Source organism: Camelus dromedarius, chromosome X, assembly GCF_036321535.1.
Source record: "Camelus dromedarius isolate mCamDro1 chromosome X, mCamDro1.pat, whole genome shotgun sequence".
Classification (NCBI taxonomy): Eukaryota; Metazoa; Chordata; class Mammalia; order Artiodactyla; family Camelidae; genus Camelus; species Camelus dromedarius.
The window spans coordinates 98,155,202-98,177,184 of NC_087472.1; the positions used below are offsets into that span (position 1 = coordinate 98,155,202).

General features: G+C 39.3%; 1 protein-coding gene across 1 annotated transcript in view; it reads right to left on the bottom strand.

Annotated features, from left to right (window-relative positions):
* The window catches only part of PHEX (phosphate regulating endopeptidase X-linked), a 167,665-nt gene extending 146,167 nt beyond the window's left edge, over positions 1 to 21,498 (bottom strand). The window contains exons 1-3 of the mRNA XM_010998806.3: positions 20,769 to 21,498; positions 15,800 to 15,868; positions 9,506 to 9,667 (exon numbers count right to left, since the gene is read on the bottom strand). Of these exons, the coding sequence (XP_010997108.1) occupies positions 9,506 to 9,667; positions 15,800 to 15,868; positions 20,769 to 20,886 (349 nt within the window). The 5' untranslated portion in view covers positions 20,887 to 21,498. The remainder of the gene's footprint in view (positions 1 to 9,505; positions 9,668 to 15,799; positions 15,869 to 20,768) is intronic.
* Positions 21,499 to 21,983: the final 485 nt, after the last annotated feature.

Genomic DNA, 21,983 nt, shown 5'->3' on the forward strand with positions numbered 1-21,983 from the left:
ATCATCTTTAGTTGGGCATTGACCTTTAACTCTCTGCTTTCATAATAGGTATGTAGCAACAGACTAATTTCATCCATAAATGTATCTGTTTCATGACACAGGCAACCCCATAAAGCTCGTACTTAATCAGTGCAAGCTTTGGCATTGGCACAAATCTCCAAACACATACCTCTGTTTTCACCTAATATCCTTATAAATAAATAAAATATAATGTGCTCATTATCCAGGGATTCTAGACAGTGGACTGTTCAAAGATTTGGGTACGAGTGGACTCATGGAGCCATGTAATAGTCATCTCCAGTAGAAACACCTGAATTAAGATGCACTGAAAGGCTGGAGTGAAATAAAACTATACCTTCTTGAGGCCTGCCCCAGCAATCTTTACATAGGCAGGGGTTCTTCATCTTTTTTATGCCATATATCCCCTGGACAGGTTCTTAAAACCTATGGGCCATTCTCAAAATAATGTTTATAAGAACATAAGAAATATAGATTTACAATGGGAATCAGTTATTTCACAACACAGTTAACAAAACAGTTGTTTTACTGTTTGACTTCGTGATATATGTGTCACTTCATTAACTCACTAAATAAGACCTAGCATCAAGTCGAGCCACTACTATGGTTTTCAATTGGTGATGTATGTAGATAATATTTCAAGATACCTGCAACATCTGTATTAAAATTTTTAAAAGTGATTCCCATTGGTAACAAAGTCAAAGCTAATAATACCAGAGATTGTAGCCTACATTTATAATTAAAGAAGATGCTAAAGTTCCACCAGAGGTTTGCAAAAATAAAGGTGCATTTTTCCCCCCTATTCAAGTCCCTGAATTTTATCAACAGCTCTCTTGAGAAGACATGGGTCCAAGTTAAAGATCCCCTAGGGATGAGGAAAAGAGAGAGAAAGGAAATTGGTGTAAACAAAAACGACAACAACAACAAAAAATAGTGGTATCTGAAGAGGATTTACAACAGCCTAAGATGACATTTTTTCTTCTACCAATTCCTCTTTCCTCTTCTCTCTTCCCCTGTAGGAGAGATTTAAAACTCATGTACACCAATGAGTGTGTTGTCTGACCAATAGATTATTATCGAGAACTTCCAAGGTTTCATGACCAAGGTTCGGCAATAAACGTTGGGAATACACACAAATACCCTAACCTATTTATTGTTTTCATGCCCGGGCTTGCTTCTTTCAGGATTAGCTGCTCATTTACAGGCATAATGAGACTTCTGGAAAAAACTAGATCACAATATTTCACTCGATAATAATGTTGCTAAATTTTTCTTATCTATTAAAGTTCTATTTTTTTTAATTGAAGTACAGTCAATTACAATCTATCTCTGGTGTACAGCATAATATCCCAGTCATGAATGTACATATATTTGTTTTCATATTTTAAAGTTCTAATTTTATTTGACTAGGAAACTAACCTTTCTTAAGCACCTAGAGTCCTGAACCAAGTGTACCAAGTGCTTTTAAAATGTCAATTTAATCCTCATGAAATTAACAATAATAACAGATGCCACTTTTTGAACCCTGTAAGACTTCCAATGCATTTCATTGAATTCATTCAACAGCATTGCCAGATAAGAAAAGGAGGCTCAGAAGGAAGTGGTTTGCCTGTGATCATATAGCCAATAAGTGGCAGAGTCCCAATTTCTTTTCAGAGCCCAAACCTGAACACCATCCTGTGAGTTCTTATTTTTCTTGCTGTAACTTACACAAGATCACACCGCCAGGGAGTCTTGGAGTCCCGGGAAGGGCTCTAGCCTATCTCACTATCCACTCCCCTGTCCTGCCTTCCTGATACCTAAAACACAAATGAAGAACTGACAATTAGCCTTCACCTCCAATCAGGGGCAAGCTCTGGTTGCAATTCAGGGCTCTTTTAGGACAGCATGCCAGCCCCAGGCACAGAAGGAGGGGAGAAAGAGAAGAGAAAGCCACCCAACCCAGCCAGCCTCTCACCCCGACACTGCACTCAGCCACTCACAGAGGGCACGATCTTTCTCTTTCTTCAACAAGTATTACTAAGCAACAACTATGTGCCAAGCACCATGCTGGGTGCTGAGTTACAGTGAAGCCTAAAATGGACAAGATTCTGGCTCTCAGGAAATATACCATGGGAGAAGTGGGGACGGCAGCAAGCAGAGATGAGAAAAACAAGTAAACAAGTGTAGAGACAAGATAATTTCAGACAGTTATAAGTACCACAGAGGACACTGATAGGGTAACAGGAAAGAGAGGAACTGGAGACGGGAGGAGAGAGCTATTTTTAATAAAGGTGTTCTCTGATCCTTCTCTATCAGTGGAAAAAATTTGAGTTTCTTCCCAGATAGCTTACCTTTCTAATGGCCTGTTCAGGACACTAGAACAGCACTGTCTGACAGAAGTATTATCTGAGCCACATATGTAATAGTTATTTTTATTTTAACTGTATTTGAATAAGTAAAACAAACAGGTGAGATTATGTCTAATAACAGATTTTATTTAACTCAATGTATCTTAAAATATCACTTCATTATGGAATTGATGAAATAAATCATCAGTTTATTAGTGAGATATTTTATATGTTTTCTAAACGAAGTCCCTGAAATTTGGATGTATTTTACACTTATAGCACATCTCAATTCCGAGTAGCCATATTTCAAAGGCTCAAAAGCCACATGTGGCTAGTTGCTACCATACTGAACAATGGCTCTAGAGTCTTGATTACAATACCTATTGAGATAGTTTGTGATGTGCAGATTTTTAATTTCCACATGGTAGTCTTGGGGGTCTCATTAACTTCTGCAACCTCCTGTGCCCAACACAATGCCTCTTGCTAGATGCAAATGAGGAAGTCTAAATTCTGGTTGCTACTGGCAACAATCGTATTACCAAGCAGACTTAGAAAGAAGCATGAGACAGTGGATGTACACACAAAGAAAGGAATGTAATCCTTAATGGCATAGTTCAGCTGCTGGATCAACTCTTACCTGAAGGCCACACTATTACTAGCCATTTTGGTTACATGAGCCAAAAAATTTTCTTTCTTAAGTTGGTGTTTCTGTTACCTGTGACTAAAAGAAACTGGTGCCAGGAAAAAAGTAAAAGCTCAGTAAAGAGTCCTGTGTTCACAGATAAATGAATACAATCAAAATGCTGTGTAGTTCAATCTATTTGAAGTGAGCACATTTCCCTCATATTAAAGAACATACAACTCAGAATGAATGTAATTGAATAGGTCTGGTTCTTATCAACCGTACCCAACTTATTTGTAATATAAACCACTATGAAAGAAAAGCTACATTAAAGCCACAAGGGAAAAGATTAGATCTTAAAATAAAAGGCTTGGAATAGGAGAGAGTCAAAAAGTAAGACAAGGACATGCATGGGGGGTGGAATGTATACACAAGAAGAGAATCTAAAATGCTGACTGTCGGAACTACCAGAACACAAGCTTTTACATGTAGTGGCCATTCTCATGGCCTCTTTACTTCCTTAATCTATTTAGAAAGAGGTCATACCCTAGAGCTAAATGCACATTTTTCACAGAGCCTTCCAGAAGAAATTCATTTCTTTTTAAATTTTTTTTTGGTTTGGGGGGTGGGTAATTAAGTTTGTTTATTTGTTTATTTATCTTTAATAAAAGTACCAGAGATTGAACCCAGGACCTCTTGAATGCTAGGCACGCACTCTACCACTGAGCTACACCTCCCACCCATTTCTGTATTTGAAGTGAATGTCTCCCAACAGGAAATTGCAAAAGTTTTAAAAATTTGACAACTTCTTTCCCCTTCCTCACACTCCCACCCTACTCATGCTGAAATGGGGTACTGCAATTAGGAAAAATGGAAGCAACAACAACAACAGACTTTTCAAGTAAAATCATTTCATTTCGTATCCTACAAGTCTTTGATACAAGCCCACATCTTTACACAGCACCCCTCTGTGCATGCAGGACCAATGATGACATACGTAGAATCTAGCAATGTGTTGCTCCCTGTATGGCCACATGACAACGAACCAGCATGGTCAGAAAAACAGGAATCTGCTCTGAGTGGGCACACTCACTCCAAACAGCAGACTCACTGAGACTGACAGGAGCCAAGTTTTCACCAGCAATAAAAAGTGCACCACAGTGGCTGACTGCTCCTTAGCACTTCCCCACCACATCCCTGTTTTGTTTTTTCCAGTCTGAAATCGTTTGTTTCAAAAAGCTTAACGATGTCAAGGCTCAATTTGGTACATCATTATAGTGACTAAAATGACACAATTCACAATGTTTCCAGTAATAGGAACTTTCTAATTATCAAATGACTTCACAGGAGATGAACTGAAGTCTTCAGCTTTTTATTATCTGCAAAAGATGATTGGGCTAAGATCAGTAATAGGAAAAACAAGATTATGAGGGGCGGGTATTTAATTATGAGAATCATCTGAATCTCAGCCAGCAGGTATTAACAAATAAATAACCAACCTATGAATCACAATCATCTTTCTCTGCTCATTAATGCACAGATCCTAGTTCATCTTACTGTTCTGCTGGTGCTGTCTGTGCTTGAACATAATAATGTACTGCATTTCTTTATAAAATATTGGCAAAGATCGCTATTCCATAATAGAGATGAGCTGGCCCTAAGCTGACTCATCTGTCTTCTGTTTGACACAAGTGTTCTATCTCACTCGTTGCCTCATGTTTCATAAGGGCTCATTTGCAAAATTTTCATCTGCTCGTTCATAAGCAATGCATGCTGTGTCATCTTCATAGTCACATGAAGACAAATTTGGGAGGTTTTATAGGAAGCAAATTCTAATACATTGAAACACATGACTGCATTCAGCCTTTTTTAAAAAAAACAAAAAACAAATCTTGGAGCAAACAAGAAATAATTTTATTTTCCAAGTAGAAATCTGAGCCTTATATGCCATTTAAAGAAAAAATTCATGAAGCCAGATTACTGACTTCAATAGAGGGCAATTTTTCATCAGCAAGGTCTGTCAAATCCATTTTCTTCCACAAATTGGACAGCCGTATCTGTGTATTCTCTATCAGCCCTAAGAAAATGGTATTCTCTTGATTGGTAGTATTGGGTTTTATTTTTGGATGTTCTCTCTTTTTATGAAGGGTGAGGAAAAATATCTAGACAGTATTCAATATTTTCGAAAGCACATGATATTTGTGGAGGATAAGACCAGAAAAAAAAGTTAAAGCACTTGAGAGACACTACTTCATGAGCCTTAGAGCTATCTTTGAGACAAAATGGAGGAGCAAAAGGACAAACATTAATTGAGGGCCTGCTGTATGGCAGAACCTGGCCTGTGTACTTTATGTAGGTCATCTCCATTATCCTCACAAATCCTATGAAATGAGTATTCTTCTCTCCATTTGAAACACAAGAAAGCTGAGCTTGGTAAGCTAAATAACTGACCAAAAGTGACACAGAAGAGGAATGAAAGTGAACCAGGATTCAAATCTAGCTCTGTGGCTTCAAAACTCATGCTATGACTGGCTTACAATGAGAAAAAAATCTGGAAACAACCTAAATGGCAACACAGGAATTGATTAAACAAATTATAATATATCTGTATAAAGCAGTCATGGCAAATGATGGTATAGGTCTATTTTATTGACCTGAAAAGACATTAACATGTCAAGGAAAAAGATCAGCTCATAAAAATAGAGTATATGATCCTTTTTGAGATCTATATATATAATTTTTCCTGTATACTTCCATTTGAAAAGTTATCACGGGGTACTGGGATCTGATGTTTCTTCTTGTTAGTCATTTATAGTTGGTCTACAATGAGCTTATGTTACCTGGATGGTTAGATGGGTGAGTAGACAGACTGAGAGATACACAGATACACACAGAATAAAGAGATACAGATAGAGTTTAAAGATCTAGTGTTTAATTCTTGGATTGGCTTTTCTTCCCTTCCCTCTTTCACTCTTTCCAGTCCCCCACCTCTATTTCCCGGGATCACTTCCCAAAATAAACAACTTGCATGCAAAATAAGTAAATAAATAAAAATCTAGTGTTTAAAAAAAAATAAGACTGTCAGTATATCTGATATTTGAAAAGCTCTATTTATACACTTTAAGAATATCTAATTATCTGCAACATACTTGAGTTCAGAAAAATATGTATCTATAAATCTCTGTATCAATAATACCATCTGTACATTTATATAGTACTTCTATCTGTATAAATGTACAGATACAGAGAATGAGACAATATCTATACATTTATAGACAGAGAAAATGAAAGAATATGATAAAGCAAATAAAGCAAAACAGTAACAATCAGGGAATCTAGGTAAAGGGCGTATGGGAGTTCCTTGTGCTATTGTTTCAACTTTCTCTAAGTCTGAATTACCTCAAAATTTAAATGTTTAAAGAACTAATACATATTTTATATTTCAAACACATACAACTGGTACAAGATGATGCTAATTTAAAGAGACCCTACTCCACCATTTGCTCTCCTTCTTGGCACTTGAAGCAAGAGCCCCATAGTTGATTTTTGAATGCATCCTACACAGTGCTTGTCACAGAATAAACTTGGAGTTTATTTGGGTTGTGTCTTTCCCAGAGCATAGAAATATATGGGAAGCCTCCCATTTTGTTTCACAAGGCCATACAACCTTGATAACAGGAGTTGACAAACCTAGCATACAAAAATCCATGGATCAATTCAAACCATAAATATAGACACAAATGTAAGAAACGATACTAGCTTATTCAATTTTAGCAATGTCTTAAAATAATAAGCTATTCATAAGTAAGATCTATTTCAAGATTATATGGTTAATTCAGCATGAGGAAAGCTAGACAAGTCAAAAAAAGATACTCCATGTAAAGATACCCCCTTGATAGTGAAGAGACATTTTTCTTGAGCAACACCTTTTTCCATAGTAGGAATAATAGAACACAATTAAAAAAAAATTAGAAACAAAGGAAAAATATATTGGAGAGAAATACTAGAGGCATTACCACCCAAACTAGGAATAAGAAAATTATACCCATTATCATTGCTATTATTCAACATTGATCTGAGGCTCCAGTCAATACAGTAAAAGGAAAGGGAGAGACAAAAATTATAATTACTTCTAATTTTACGATTACCTATCAAAAAAATCCCAAATAAGCCACCAAAAAGCTATTAATTAATAAAATAGTTCTAATAGGATCCAATATAGATATATCAAAGGTTTGTAACAGGCATCAAGAGTTGGCAAACTTTTTCCATTAAGGTCAGAGAGTAAATATTTTAGGCTTTGCAGGCCATATGGTCTCTGTAGCAAATACTCAACTCTCTCTGCCATTGTGGTGCAAAAGCAGCCATCGATAAAGCACAAACAAAGGGATATGGCAGTCTTCAACAAAACTTTATTTACAAAACCAGGCTGGATTTTGGCCCACAGGCCACAGCTTGCAGACCCTTACTTCATACCCCTTCCCCGAACAAAAAAATTTGATAAAGAAAAGTTACCATTTACAACAGCAAGAAACTATATAAAGCCTAGAAATCACTTTCTAAAGGGCAATTCCGCTTTATGCAACAAAAATGAAACAGTGAATACTCTTTCAACACAACAATTTCATTTCTGGGAATTTATCCAAAGATACATTTAGATAAGGCCATAAAGATGTGTAAACTTGGCTATTTATTATAGTGTTATTTATAATAGAAGATATCTACTGACATAACCAATGTCTATGAGGAATGCATCGTTTGTTAGAGTAGGTGACAGAGCAGCATGCATAATCAGCTAATTTTTTAAAATATAGGGGCTTGCATACGAGATTATGCACATGTGCACACACAGGAAAAAAAAACTGTTAAGATATATACCCAATTGCTTTATTAGCAGTTATTTCTAGAGGTGGATTTATGTACCACTTTCTTCTTATTTTTTGCATGCTATTCTTGTTTTTTATTTTCACTTGGACATATAATTTTTCACTTTTAAAAGTAGCAAGCAAAAAAAAAAACAAAAACAAACTTGTGCTGCTCTGAATAATTTACTCTTATTTTTATGAATTTTAGCCCATATACAGAATCTTCCTCAAACAAAGTTCATCGATACTGATTGTAGTTTTACATTAAGACATTTTCAGAAAGTTCTTTAAATTACTATAACTGCTTCATGCAGTTATATATGAAGATAGAAATCTTTGGGCTATAACTAATATAAAAGGATCACCTATCTGAAAAGCTTGACTTTTTCTTATCCTTCAGTGATATTTCGGTTTGTGTGACTGTGTGTGTGTGAGTGCGCATGCACCATGTCTCTGTCTAGGAAGAAAAGAGCTAGAGAAGGGAAAAAGGAAATATGCAAGAATGGTAGGTAAAGGACCAACACAAGATGGTCCTACAGGGAAATAAATCTTAGTAAATTCTTTCCTTAAGGTCCTATTTAGTTTTGCAGTACAGAAACCTCACCTGTGGGGTTATGGGCAAACTCTGACATTCTTGTGAATTCTCATTTATAACTTATGAAGACTAAGTTTGAGCCTCCTACTAGAAAATCTAAGTCCATATGATTGACAGCCAGTTGTGAAATTTAAGCACATTTTCCCTTACAGTTGACAACAGGTATTTTGCCAGTGGTTTCAGTTGCTATACATATATAAATTGATACATATTTAACTTTCATACACTTAAAGTCTTGGTGAAAAGGATATGGGGACGAAACAAAAATAATGATTCTCAAAAATTCTTTGCAGATGTGTTACTGAATGCAAGTTACACGGCAACAATTCACAGCTACCAGAAAGAGGACAAAAAAAATACTATTTTTGCCTTCTCAAAACAATACCTTACCTGGCCTTGAAATCTCCCTACTTCCAACCCGAAGTGGTTTTCTCCAACAGCTCAGCATAAAAAAATAGATCAATTGTGAGCAGAAGATCCTCTGGCAAAAGACATTTCCAACTTTTGAAAAGTGTGTGTGCACGCACGCATATGTGAGTATGTGTGTGTGAGCTTGTCGTTGCTAGAGAGGCCACACGAGAAAGGAAAGTCTCCCCAGAGCCAACTTAGAAGTTAAGAGGAACAATATGACAAATACAAGGTCATCCAGAGTTCTCAAAAGTAATGTCAAAAGACAATGAAGTGTAAAGTACATTTTGCGAACTATGAAAATCCAGTACACAATCAGCAAGTGATGAAGTTTGTTCTGAACACAACAGACAAATAAGTATACTGATATAACATGACTTTCATTAACTATCCCTTTGCTCCTAACCTCAGTCAAATGCTATTTATCCTTCAGCAGCAGAACTTACTATTATCAAACTTGAACATAACGAGCTACACTAGGCTTGCATTGAAATCTGGGAGACTGGAATTCCACAATTTTCCTTTCAATCTCCCACTTTAAAAAATCTTAGAAATGAATTTAGTATAGTTAAAAAGTGAGCAGTCATGCTTCAAACCCAAAACTATGTTTTTCGTGTCAAATACTGCTCTCTGTAAAGAGCATCACTAAACCCCACCAGAAGCTTACCCTTCAACTTGAGGTCGACATTACGTCTCAGCCAAGGATAAATCCCATAGCTTGGCATATCTTCAGGAATTGGATTACTGTTTATCCAGCCATCACAAGCAAACCGGAAGAAATTATCACAAGGGTCCACAGACAGATTTACTTTACTCAAGATGGAAGCAGCTATTTAAAAAGAAAATCATAGGATTAATGACAAGCACTGAACACTGTGTACTGGCCTCGTCCAAATTAAACAACAATTTCATATCAACCAGTTCCCAAGTCTTGGCTTTTACATTTCCCCAGTTTTGGCTTTTACATTTCCCCTCAAATGACTCCCTGAGTCAACCTGACTACATTCAATTATTATATTCAGAGTGAGCGGATAAAAGTTTGGTGGTATTATTGCTTCTGGCTTCTGCAAGACTGCTCCTAACATCTGTGGGGCCCGGGACAGGAATACAAATGGAGTGTATGTTAGATTGTTTGCAAGGATGTGTGTGACATTTCCTTCCATCCTCTCGTCCTTCTGCAAGGTGACTTTGCCCCTCTTCCCACCAAGCAGAAGGATCTATTTCTCCTGCCTTGAATCTGGGCTGGCCTTGTGACTTGATGTGGCCAAGAGAGTGTGGCAGAGAAACTTTTCATGAGTTTCGAAGCCAGGCCTTAAGAAGCCTTTCACTTTCCATGTTAACTCCCTTTGAACGGAGCCCCAAGGGCATCCTTTAAAGAAGCCTCCTGGAGGAGGTGAGGCCACATAAAGAACCAAGCCACCATGAACTACCAGACACATGACTGAGGCAATCATGGACATTCCAGGCCATGATCCAGCTAAATGCAGCTGTAAGAACCCAGGCAATCTCAGCAGAAGAACCCTCACCAAACTCAAGGCATCAAGAGAAACATTAAATCACTCTCGTTTCAGGTCTCTAAGGTTTGGGGTGGTTGGTCCACAACAAAGGCTGACACAGAGGCCCACATGTCATTTCTAAGTATTGAACCGATCTATCTACAACATACCTTCATAAAGACCTGCAGAGCCAGGTCTGAATTCTTGAGGCCCTTGACATATAGTGCAGCTCATGGAGGAATGACTCCCTGGAAGGGACCCAAACAGGCCCTGAAAGGAGGCTTGGGGCCATGCGGCAGGGAATGTCAGGTTGTAGAAGGAAAGGGCTGCTGCCCTGGCCTCACAGACTCCTCGACCAGGGAGAGGTATGGCCAGAGCAGGGCAAAGTGGAACATTCTAAATGAAGGGCCCAGGTCTAGGGGCAGAACTGAGTATTTGTGTAACTTAACAGAAAGACACAAGAGACTGATCTACCATTCTTTCCTCTTAAGCCCACAACTGATTACATATGTAAGACAGTCAATTCGTAGGAAGTTTGTGCATAATTAAATTTATATCCATGAGCTTTAGAAAAAGTCTTTCATTACTAAATAAGACCCCAAAATTCCTCATAAAGCATAAAGATATGCACCAAATGATTTTTTTTAAAGGCAGCCAATATTTTAATGGCATTAGAAAGATGACATCCTGGGTAATTTTCATACTCTAATGCCAGAATACATCTGTTTGAAGTAATGAAAACCCAATGAGTTTTCAGCTAAATATGAATGACTTGCCGAAAAAGTATAATCTGCATAAATTTAGATACACATATTACAATTCGGTTATATGTGTGGCTCCTCCAGGTTTAAGAGTAAGGCTACATAGTTTTCTAGCCTAGTCTTTCTATGAAAATTTCAAACAGCTTTTTGTCTTTGATGAAGTGAATAGTACAGACGTCCTAATCTCTACAGAACTTCAAAATCCCCACCATTCCCAATCCTTCCCCACCTCACCCCAAAAAACAAAAATTGGTTTGGAATCTAAGTTTGATAAATTTAAAACTGTCTTAATATTTCCATCTTTCACAATTAATTCAACTGTCTCCGATTTTTACTTACTGCTACAATTTTATCATTACTATTTAATAAGCAAACATGCTAGAATACATAAAATCTTCATTTCAGTTTGTATTTGTAGTTACTCTGGCTCTGCAACCACAGAATGAATCTGCTATGTGACACCTCAGGGACATGGATCAGACAAGCTGCGATCCCACACAATATTTAGAGTCACACAGAGGCGCCCTCCCACACATTTTTATTCACATAAGGACACTGTTTTCTGGCCACCTTCCCAAACTTCCCCCTGTCCCCAACCTTCCAATGTAACCTCTCCATCTTCTCAGTGTTCTTGCAGGTACCTAAACTGCAAGATCAGCTCTGACCTCAACCCTGATACAAAGTGGGAGAATACATCACTCACAGTGAATTTGGAGCTGAGCCCACTAAGTGGAAAAACTCTAGCTTCAGCCTCTAAATTCATCACTCACAATCCACAGCTGGGCACAAGGCTACACTTTCTGCAGGGGAACTGTGAATTCTAATTGCAAGGGACCATAGTTGTCAAGACCCCAAAACTCCTTTCCCCCCACTCAGCTCCATGGAGAAAAAAACCCCAGAGAGTCTTGTTTTAATAAAAGAAATATGATGATGAAGGAAGTCTGTGAAAGGCCAGACTGTGTATTCCCTCAAGTCACTGTATGTAAGGTAAATTGTTATGCAGTCTCCAACTAGGTTTATGCAGTACAGGTGGAGGCATTGCCCCATATACCAGCCTGACTTCTTAAGTTTAATCAGGGCTCAGGGAGAGGGTGATGGTGGTAACAATAAAAATTAGAAATATTGAGCGTTTCCTCTGTGCCAGGAACTATGCTAAGCCCTCTCCCGGCAGTACAGACTTCTCACAGACTCTGGAGCCAGACCACCTGGGTTTGAATGTCAACAACACCCTACAATAACCCTGTAACCTTAGGTAGGTTACTTGGCCTCTCAGTTTCCTCATCTGTAAAATGTGGATAATATTAGCACCACACAGGATCTTCTTGAAAATTAAATGAATAAATATGTGTAAAGTGCTTCCAACTGCATCAGGTACATTGCCAAATAAATACGGTTGCCAGATAAAATACAGAATGCCTAGTGAAATTTGCATTTCAGATAGATGACTACTTTTATGGCATAAGTACTACCAAATATTGCATGGGACATGTTTATGAAAAAAATTGTTGCTGTATATCTGCAATTGAAATTTAACTGAGCATCCTGAATGTATGCATGTAGCTAAATCTGGCAACCGTACATATAAATTTGCTATTATAATTCCACACTTAATCTGAAACTCTTGAGGCCAGATGTTTCAGAGCTCATAGATTCTAGAAAAGCAATACAATGCATATACTATAGATTATACAATACCTCCAGCAATGTCTGGAGCTGCACTCCTGAAGCAAGCACATTAATGACCACATAGGGAATAAATGCATATATAAAGTGGGATGAACAAAGCCTAGAACAGCCTCACATGAGTTAAGACCCAGTTTTGCCATCACAAGAATTGAAATTGGGTCCAGTCTTGACAAGTAAGAGTCACAATGCTCTCTGGGTTTGGGGTGAAGGATTGGGCATTGTGGACCTTGACTGCCAGTACTACCACCATCACTATTTTTTTCTATTCTCACGACCAGTAAGACAAGTAAAAACTGTTACTTCCACTTTACAGACGGTCAAACTGAGGCTTAGGATGCTTTATGGATTTAGCCCAGGATATGTGGCTTGTAAGAGGCCAGCTCATGCTTCCAACCCAAGTCAGCCTGTCTGCTGCTATCCACTATCATTAGCATGCCCTTGTTTCCTTGTTTCTTTGTTTTCTTTCTCCACCTTTTATTCTGAAAGAGGGACTAGGATAGATGGAAACAAGAGACAAGGAAGAAAGAGTTAAAGGAATGAGGCACCTCGGAAAAGATTGGCACCTGCTCAGAAAGGATTGATACCTGGTCAGAAAAGGTCCAGAACATACCTCTCCCGAAATTCATCCTGAAGAGACGCAGCGCGGAGCCTAAGCACACAGCAGCCGCGCACCAAGCACACGGCACGAGGCACCGCGCTCGCACGCGGCGCACCGCCCACGCACGTGCACGCACGCGGCGCACCGCCCACGCACGTGCACGCACGCGGCGCACCGCCCACGCACGTGCACGCACGCGGCGCACCGCCCACGCACGTGCACGCACGCGGCGCAACGCCCACGCACGCACCGCCCACGCACACGCACACGCACACGCACAGCGAGCCTCACGCTGCACGAAAGACTAGCCCTAGTGAGCCATTCGCTACAGAAACAGCAAAAGTATCCTTTTCAATATTAGAAAGCCATTCACCAAGGTGAAAATTAAAAACAGGACAGCAAGGCAAAAAGCTAGCTGGCAGGAGGCAACATTATCAGTGTCATTCTTTAAATTTTACTCGGCGTTATTATGATTCTAATAAAAACACAAAACTCATGAAATGCATGGCTCTGTGTAAAAAAAAGTTGACTCAACGCAAATTGAAAATTTGAGCTCAAAAATTTAAGTTTCACACATCTGCAAGAAGCATTCCACAACAAAAGCACAAGGTGCTATCACCTCTAAGACCTGTCCTCTGATAGTCCCACACCCGACTCCACATCACCCTCGCTCAGCTGGAGAAAACCCTAGGGCAGCTAGCTGCTCAAGCTGGGAAAAGCAAAGGGCCTGGGAATTCCCACATCTTTCTCACATTTTCAGGGACAAGATCAAAAAGCTGAAATGGCTGTCTAGTCACTAGACTAGTAGTTCTAATACGATGAAAAAGCAAGACAGGACCAGGGTCAAAGAGAGTCACCTGACATGGCCTCTAGCACCAAGGCACAGCTGGAGAGGAGCCAGACGGGAACTTGAAGCCCAGCCCAACGTTAATTCAAGCTATGACCCTGGGCAGGTTTTAGCTTCTAGAAGCCTAAATCTAAGCGTCACCTTTTCTCACAGCCCACATCCAACCCTTCAGGAAGCTCTCTATCTCCTACTAAACCCTCCAGTCTCGCTTCCCATCTCTTGAATTCAAACCACTATCACCTCTCACCTAGCTTACGGAAGTGACCACCTGCCTGAGCGACCTTCTTCCATTCTTGCTTCCTGTGGTCGGTCCTCCACCCAGAAAGACTCCACTGAGTCTGGCTATCCATAGAGATCTTTTTAAATGCTAATAAGATAATGCCTCTGAAAACCCTCCAGGGTCTTCTGAACACACTTAGGAAAGCCTCAAACTCCCTGGCACCTGGGTTCCCCACTGATCCTCATCACCTGCACTCTGCTCCTTACCCAGATGCTCTTCCTACTCAAGTCCACCAAGCTCTTTCCTCTACCGGGTTCTTCCCCCAGCCCCCCACCCCAGAAAGCCTTTTCCTCCATCTTCACACAGCATTCCCGTCATTATTCAAGGGCCAATTCAACATCATTATTTTTTTAGACTTTTCAATCTCGCCATCCTATCACTTGCCCCCACATTATTCTATTTTAATAATTTTCTGTCTAACATGTACTATCAGCTAATATTTTTCTTGTGCATTAATTGCCTTGTGTGTTTGTCTCTTTCTTCCCTTACCTGACCATTCTGTCTCACTGCTGAATTTCTAAAACTTAACTCGGTGTCTGGAGTGCAATAAATATTTGGTGAATTAATTCATTAATCTCTTCTGTTAAAGCCAAGACGAAAGTGAGAGGGCCGTGTGCTTAACTTATCCTATCACTTTCCCTTTGGAAAACACACTAGTGTCCCTGGCCACTTTAAAAATGGGGGTGGGGCTGGAATCCAGGTCTTGCAACTCTTGGCCCTAACCCTGGTTTATGGAGGGTATCTAATAGAGGTGGCAAAACTGAGGCAACTTTAACCACTCATCTTCACTTTGGGGTACCCACTGATACACAGCCTGTCACTTTAGGAAAAATTTAACTTGTAATGTGTAATGAAAGACCCAAAGGGATTCCAGGTGACAGTGAAAGGGTGGATTTACAGAGGGTCCCTGCTTAGATGCAGGCAAGTGAGACCCACTGATACAGAAAGACTGCTTAAGATAAATAGGAATCTATATCCAGCTAAAGTGATAGGAAGGTTGATGATCTCTGTCTTCAGGTCTCAAGAGAAGCCATTCAGCCTTCCAAGCCCCTTCCTGATTTCCTTCTAATGACTTGGAATGCTGCACAGCTGTTTTATTGCAAGAAAAAAAAGAAAACTTACATTCCACGACTTCACACCAAGACTTGCAAGTAAACTTAAAATTTCATCAGAATTGCATTTCATACTTGGTAAACCTCAAGCAAACAGAATACTAAAAATACCACCTGTTTTCTCTTCCATTCCCCAAGGTACTATAATTATAACTTGACACAGGATGGAAAACTGACTTACCAGCTTCAATGCATTCTGGCTTCAGGCAGTACTCCGGTTTAGCTTGGAGACTTAAGAAACCTTGACTCACTGAAAAAAAAACAGGCCAAAATAAAGAAATGACTAGCTCGCAGCAGACCACCAGCAGGTAACCCACTGTAGTCAGGCACATATGTGACACATTTGATATCAGTTCATCCTTCTCAGTGTTCACACAGAATTCAAAAATCCAGTTGGCTCAGTATCACAGAACCAGACTCTGGTCACTAGCTAAATAACTTTGGTGAGACTCTCAGTTGTTTTCAAACTTAGTTCTCTCGACAAGTGGGCACAACTAGACCAGTGCTTCTTAAGAGTGGGGTCGTCCCTGGGGCAGGGGCAGGGCAGCAGCAGCAACATCACCTGGGAGCTAATTAGAAATGAACCCTAACGCAGACCTGCTGAATCAGAAACTGTTGGGTGGGGCCCAGCCATCAGTGTTTTAACAAGCCCTCCAGGTCATTCTGATGCACTCAAGTTTGAGAACCACTGGGCTAAATGATCCCTAATCTCTTCTATCTTTGATTATCTGTGGCTTAAGTCTCATAATTTCACTCTTTTTGTTTATAACTACATTCTCATTTTAGTGATGGGAAAATTGACACAGACTATGTCATTTGGACCAAATATAGAGTTGAAGGTGAAAGCAAGCAGGTGTGGCATTTAAAGTTCTGCATCTTATTTAAACCATCTATACAGATGCGGCCCATAAAAGGGGGGGAGACTAAAAATATACTATATATAATTCAGTCATCTACCTGCTCCATATCCCACACACCCTCCTCCCACCAAACCCCGTCTAGCTACCAGACAGATGCAGCTTTGTGGACCAAGCTTCCAACTACTTGCACCAAAACAAAACCAAACAAAAACCCTGCAAGATGGTGGCTCAATTTCCCCCCAATCTGGCTGGTAATATCATCTAAATGGATTTCTGCAGAAGTATAGAAGGGTGTCCTATTTGTAAACTTCAGGTATCACCTGGGTATTAGCAGATGTGAGTTTAGATTTCAAAAGTATTTTTGGTAGCCAAGGAAATTGTGGAGATTCATTATTGCTGTACTCTGGGAGCAGAAATAAGGAATCATTTGGAGATGTGGCCATGGGGAGATGGATGGTGGTGGGTGAAGGGGGGGCCAAGGCTTTTCATGGTATCCTCAGCAGAGAAACAGGATCAGAAAGCATGGGGGTACCTGTATTTCTGCTGGAGATGGAAGACCTGTACATCACTTGCCAGTGTGGCAATTTGTATTATTTATTAACCCACATTCTAAGAGGAGCCTGCTTTTCCTTTGTTCTTTTCTCTGTTGCCATCCTCCAAACAGCCTTTTTTTCTGTGTTACATTAGAGATTAAAGAAAACTGCCTATGGAACATCTCAGGCCTATTTTTAAGAAAAGAAGTATCTTAGCGTAAAGTTACATTTTGATTTCTTTAGAAAGCAAAAAAATTAAAAAGGTGAAAAAATATATGTGCAGCATAAAGATTAGTACGGAATACTTCAATATGCCTTGGCCGTGGAACCATGGGGTAAAGTTTCCCTTCAGTCTCCTTCTATATGTTTACCAAATGTTCTTTAATGAGCATGTGGGGTTTTTTTTTATAATGAGAAAACAAACTTTACTGTAAATAATAATAGTTTTAAGATTCTGGGCAATACCTTCTTGATAGTAGCCTTATTCTATTTTAGAAAAAAGATAATATAATGGTTAATCTAAATTTATTCCTTTCAAGATCAAAACTTCCAGTTATAAAATAAAGAGGTCATGCGGATATAATGTACAGCATGGTGACTATGGTTAATAATACTGTATTATATATTTGGAAGTTGATAAGACAGTAGATCTTAAATGTTCTTATCACAAGAAAAAAATATGTATGTGTGGTGATGGATGTTAACTTGACTTATGGTGATCTTTTCACAATATATACAAATATCGAATCATTATGTTGTACATCTGCAACCAATATAATAATGTTATATATAAGTTATATCTCATTTTTAAAAGTTTTAAAGATTTATTTCATGGAAAATAATTATTGACCCAAAACCTCTAGTGAAGCAGAACTAAAATATCTTTACCTGATGATGAGTTAAAGGAAAGTTTAAGCTAAATTAATTGAGACACAGACAAACCCAATCCCTCAAGGAAGAGCATTATATCCAGGAGTAATTATCTTAAGATCCTGCAAATGAAGAAGGGTCAACAAGCCCAGATAATGTGAAGGTTTAAGTCAATGAAACAGTGACAACAAAGAAAACATTTTTAATATAAAAATGAAAATATTACTATTGACTGGTTAGGAACTTTAAAAAAACTTAAAGAGCAGTTTGGTTTCTTATTTTGGATTGCTCTATAACCAGCAGAAATGACCTCCGAATGCAGTGCGGTCATCTATAGGTGGAGAGCATGGGAATGACCGTAAGAATGTTTCAAGACATGTGAAAATGATCTGAAATCTACATTTCAATGTCCAGAAATCCAAGTGTACCAGAATACAGCCAAGCCTATTTGTGTATCTATTGTCTGCGGTTGCTTTTGTGCTATAACACAGTCGCGTACCCACAACAGAGACAATATGGCCCAGAAAGCCAAAAATAATTGTACATGTGAAATTTATATAATGTTATACACCAATGTTACCTCAATAAAAAATAAATCTAAAAGAAAAAGTGAAATACAATAAAAATTGATTATAGGCGTATTGGTATGCCTGACGTCTTAAATCCTAGTGCTGTCCATTCTCTGAGACCACCCCAAGGCCAGTAGCAATCACGTTTACTGTAAAAACACTGAAGTTTAAAAACAGAGATTACTCCAGAGCCTGAAATACAAAAAAGTGGTAGGAAGGAATGCTAGAAATTACAATCATGTGGCTGAACTTGCATAGGCAGAAAAATACACCAGAAGTTTACCTGGAAGCTCTTGGAAGAGAAGAGGACCTTAACCAGAATATTGTCATAAAGAGCACTGCCTGGCAGGTCTCAGGAGATTTGCAGACAAGGACTTTGCTAGGTGCACAGTGGAGGTGGGCAGCAGAGCCTGTGGGACTGGGCAGTGAAAAGGGGTGGAGGGAAGGGAGGGAGTCAGAAATAGTGCAGAGACATTTGCCAAAAATACCATTTATTTTTTAATTTGAGAGTGTGCATTTATTTTAAAGCAAATGTCTCTGAATGTATACATCCAAATGGACGTGGTCCCCTGAAGCAGTGCTTCTCAAACTTTAATTTGCAAATGAATCACCTGCGGATCTTGTGACAATGCAGATTCTGAATTGGTAGGTCTTGGGTGGAGCTCAGGCTCCCAAGTGATGCTGATGCTGCTGGTCTGTGGACCACACTTTGAGTCGCAAAGGCAGAGAGAGGCCACATCCTTATTGTCTAGTACTGTTAGAGCTCCTCTTAAAGATGTGAGGTGAGAGTCAAGTTACTGGGCACACTGGAAAGTTACTTTTTCAATTTTATGCAGGCCTCCTTATCCGTATTGCCTGACTTGATGAATTTTACTGTGCTCTAAAACCTTTAGAGCTGATCCCAAAGAATCATCTTCTCTCAAAGATTTGCTGTCCTCAAGAATATTCTGCCTAGTATCCTACAGCCTCGGAATGTAATCATAACAGTGGGATTTTGAAAAAGTTTCAAGCAGCAGTAACATCATTAAAAAGAGCACATATTTTTACATCAACAATAATCATTTGGATTTTTAAGTTTGGAAGTATTTGCAGAACACAAATAGTCTAACTTTGTAGTCACTTCTCACATAGTACGTAGTCCCTTGGCATGCCCATAGTATTTTTCCTCCAGTTTTGAATTTCAGGATAAGACACTTGCTTAAACCCAAAGTGCCAAGAAATCTCACAACAGTTTTTGAAAGCCTCAAATCCAGTTGCAGGAGTAGGAGATTTAGCTGTACCAGAAAGCAAGAAACCCATCTAATTTCCTAAATCTTCAGCCACAGAAAACATGGAAAGATGGTTTGCTCGTTTTAGCAGAGTTTTCAACCACACAGCCCGAACTCTTTGAAAGTTTAATTACTGGTTTTTCCCTGCCAAGATAAACATAGCCTCCAGCGTCCTGTACATGCCAAGGTATGTTTCCAGGCTTGCTGCATTTCAAACTGCACCAAGAATCTCCTAAGTACAGGGCTTGGTCCTATATAACTTTCAAGCTAATGAAATAGTATGGGCTGGATGAGAAAAATAAAGGAGAATAGTCAAGGGTTCAAAATGCCCAAAATTTTAGAACATCCCTCTCCCCTTTCTAAGACACTTCATTCTCCTCATAAGAATATGCTTTTATCATCATATATACTCCCTAGGTACTTCATTAAAATAAATGAATCACAATACCTTTCAAATCTTGGGAGGAAAACCTCTGTTTTCCTTCCTACTAATTTTTAAATCTAATAGAAAGGCAGAGTTAAATTTTTATTCCACCAGACTCACTGGATTAGAAATGAATTGAATATCATTAAAGGTGCATTTTTAAAGACTTTGTGTTTTGTGAGTTAAATTTCATGACTGACTCAGGCAAACATTGACAGAAATCAAACGGAAAGAAATTCCAACATGGTCTGATCACGATATAAAGTCTTTCCTCACAAAATAAATGAAAGTATCTGACTATGAATTCATAAATACTCCTTTTGCTAAATGTAATGCATAAAAAACATGTCTGCCCAGTGCCACCAGATCCTCCAGCCACTCAAAGCCACTTTATACCCACTTCACATCCTGGACTATGCATTTGGTACTTGGGTGTATTTCTTCATTTACCCTCCTAAAGAAACAGCTTCTTTTCATTTGCACACTCAAGAGAAACTAAGGATGCACCACCTACTAACACAAGCAAACAGCCCTCCACCTGCATCCTGACAAGGTCTGCCAGAATAAAGCACAAGGAAACGTCACTGCACTCACCCAGTTCCCTGGCCTCCAGCGCCCCCACTTACCCAGAAAGAGGACCGTGCCCAGCACCAGGGTGCCACCGACGAACACGATCAGGGCGATTTGAGTACCTCTGTTGGCCGTCTTTCCACTCTCCATGCTGCTCCCCGTTTCTGCCTCCATCAAGAGAGATGTAGAGGCCAGGCAAGAAGAAAGTTGCTTTCTGTGGTTTGGTGGCTGGTCTCAAGAGCCTGTTAGGTGTTGACATCCAAGGTTCTCGTGCTCTTCTACTAATAGACAGGTTAAAAAAGATCCCGTCAGGAAATGTCCTCTCGCCACCCCTTCTCAAATAGTTCTTCACAAATGAAAGAAAAGAAACCCAAAATATTGGTTGCCTTGGCTTTCCCCCTGACCAGACAAAACAAACAGCGGTTGCTTTATCTTGGTGCTCTCCCCCCAGCAAAGTCCCTCTCAACCAATTGTTTGGCAGCCTCTTCTCTCAGGCGTTCCGAGTATACATGTTTTACTAGGTTGCTGAACAGATGTTTTAGCGATTTAAATGTATAGTCACTTGGGGAGGAAAAAACAATTGTCTTTATCAAAACTGGATTCTCGTCAAAATACCCCAAACCATGATAAGTTAGGTGGCAAGGATGCTCCGGACCCACTTCAAGATCAATGAATCACATCATTCTTTTGCCATAATCATTCTGCTCGCCTGAACTGTCCTCATCAAAGATATTCTTTCAGTGTGTGAGTCCCTTTTTAAAGCCTTCTAAGAGTTCCTGGGATATCCTGGAGCATTTTATTTTAGGAACTTTGTGTATGACAGCATGTGCCAAAAATCAGTCACAGCCCAGTGCAGTGCAAAGTAGCAATTAAGACAACCTACAGAGGCTGATGGTTTGGACTGGAACTTTTTTTTAAGGAAGAAGGAAAAGCACTTCCTTTCTGTGGTGCTAAGAATTGTACAAAAGGCAGGAAAGTGTTCAAATTAAGCTCATTAGCAACCACAAAAGTTACAGTAAAAGGTTTTTCTCTGCACGTTTTGATGAAAAGTGCACCCATGTATTTCGTCCTCCAGTCCCACCACTGGTTAGTATGTTTTTGTTTTTATCAAGCGCCGATTTCAGCAGATTCCCCATGATGAATTCAAAGGTGACTTGTTTCACCGAAAAGACTGATTAATAACTGGGTCTTTGATTTCTTTGATTATATTAATGATTTAATTATGAAAATCTGCTCTCTCCATGGGGCAGGGCAACCAATATTGCAGTGCT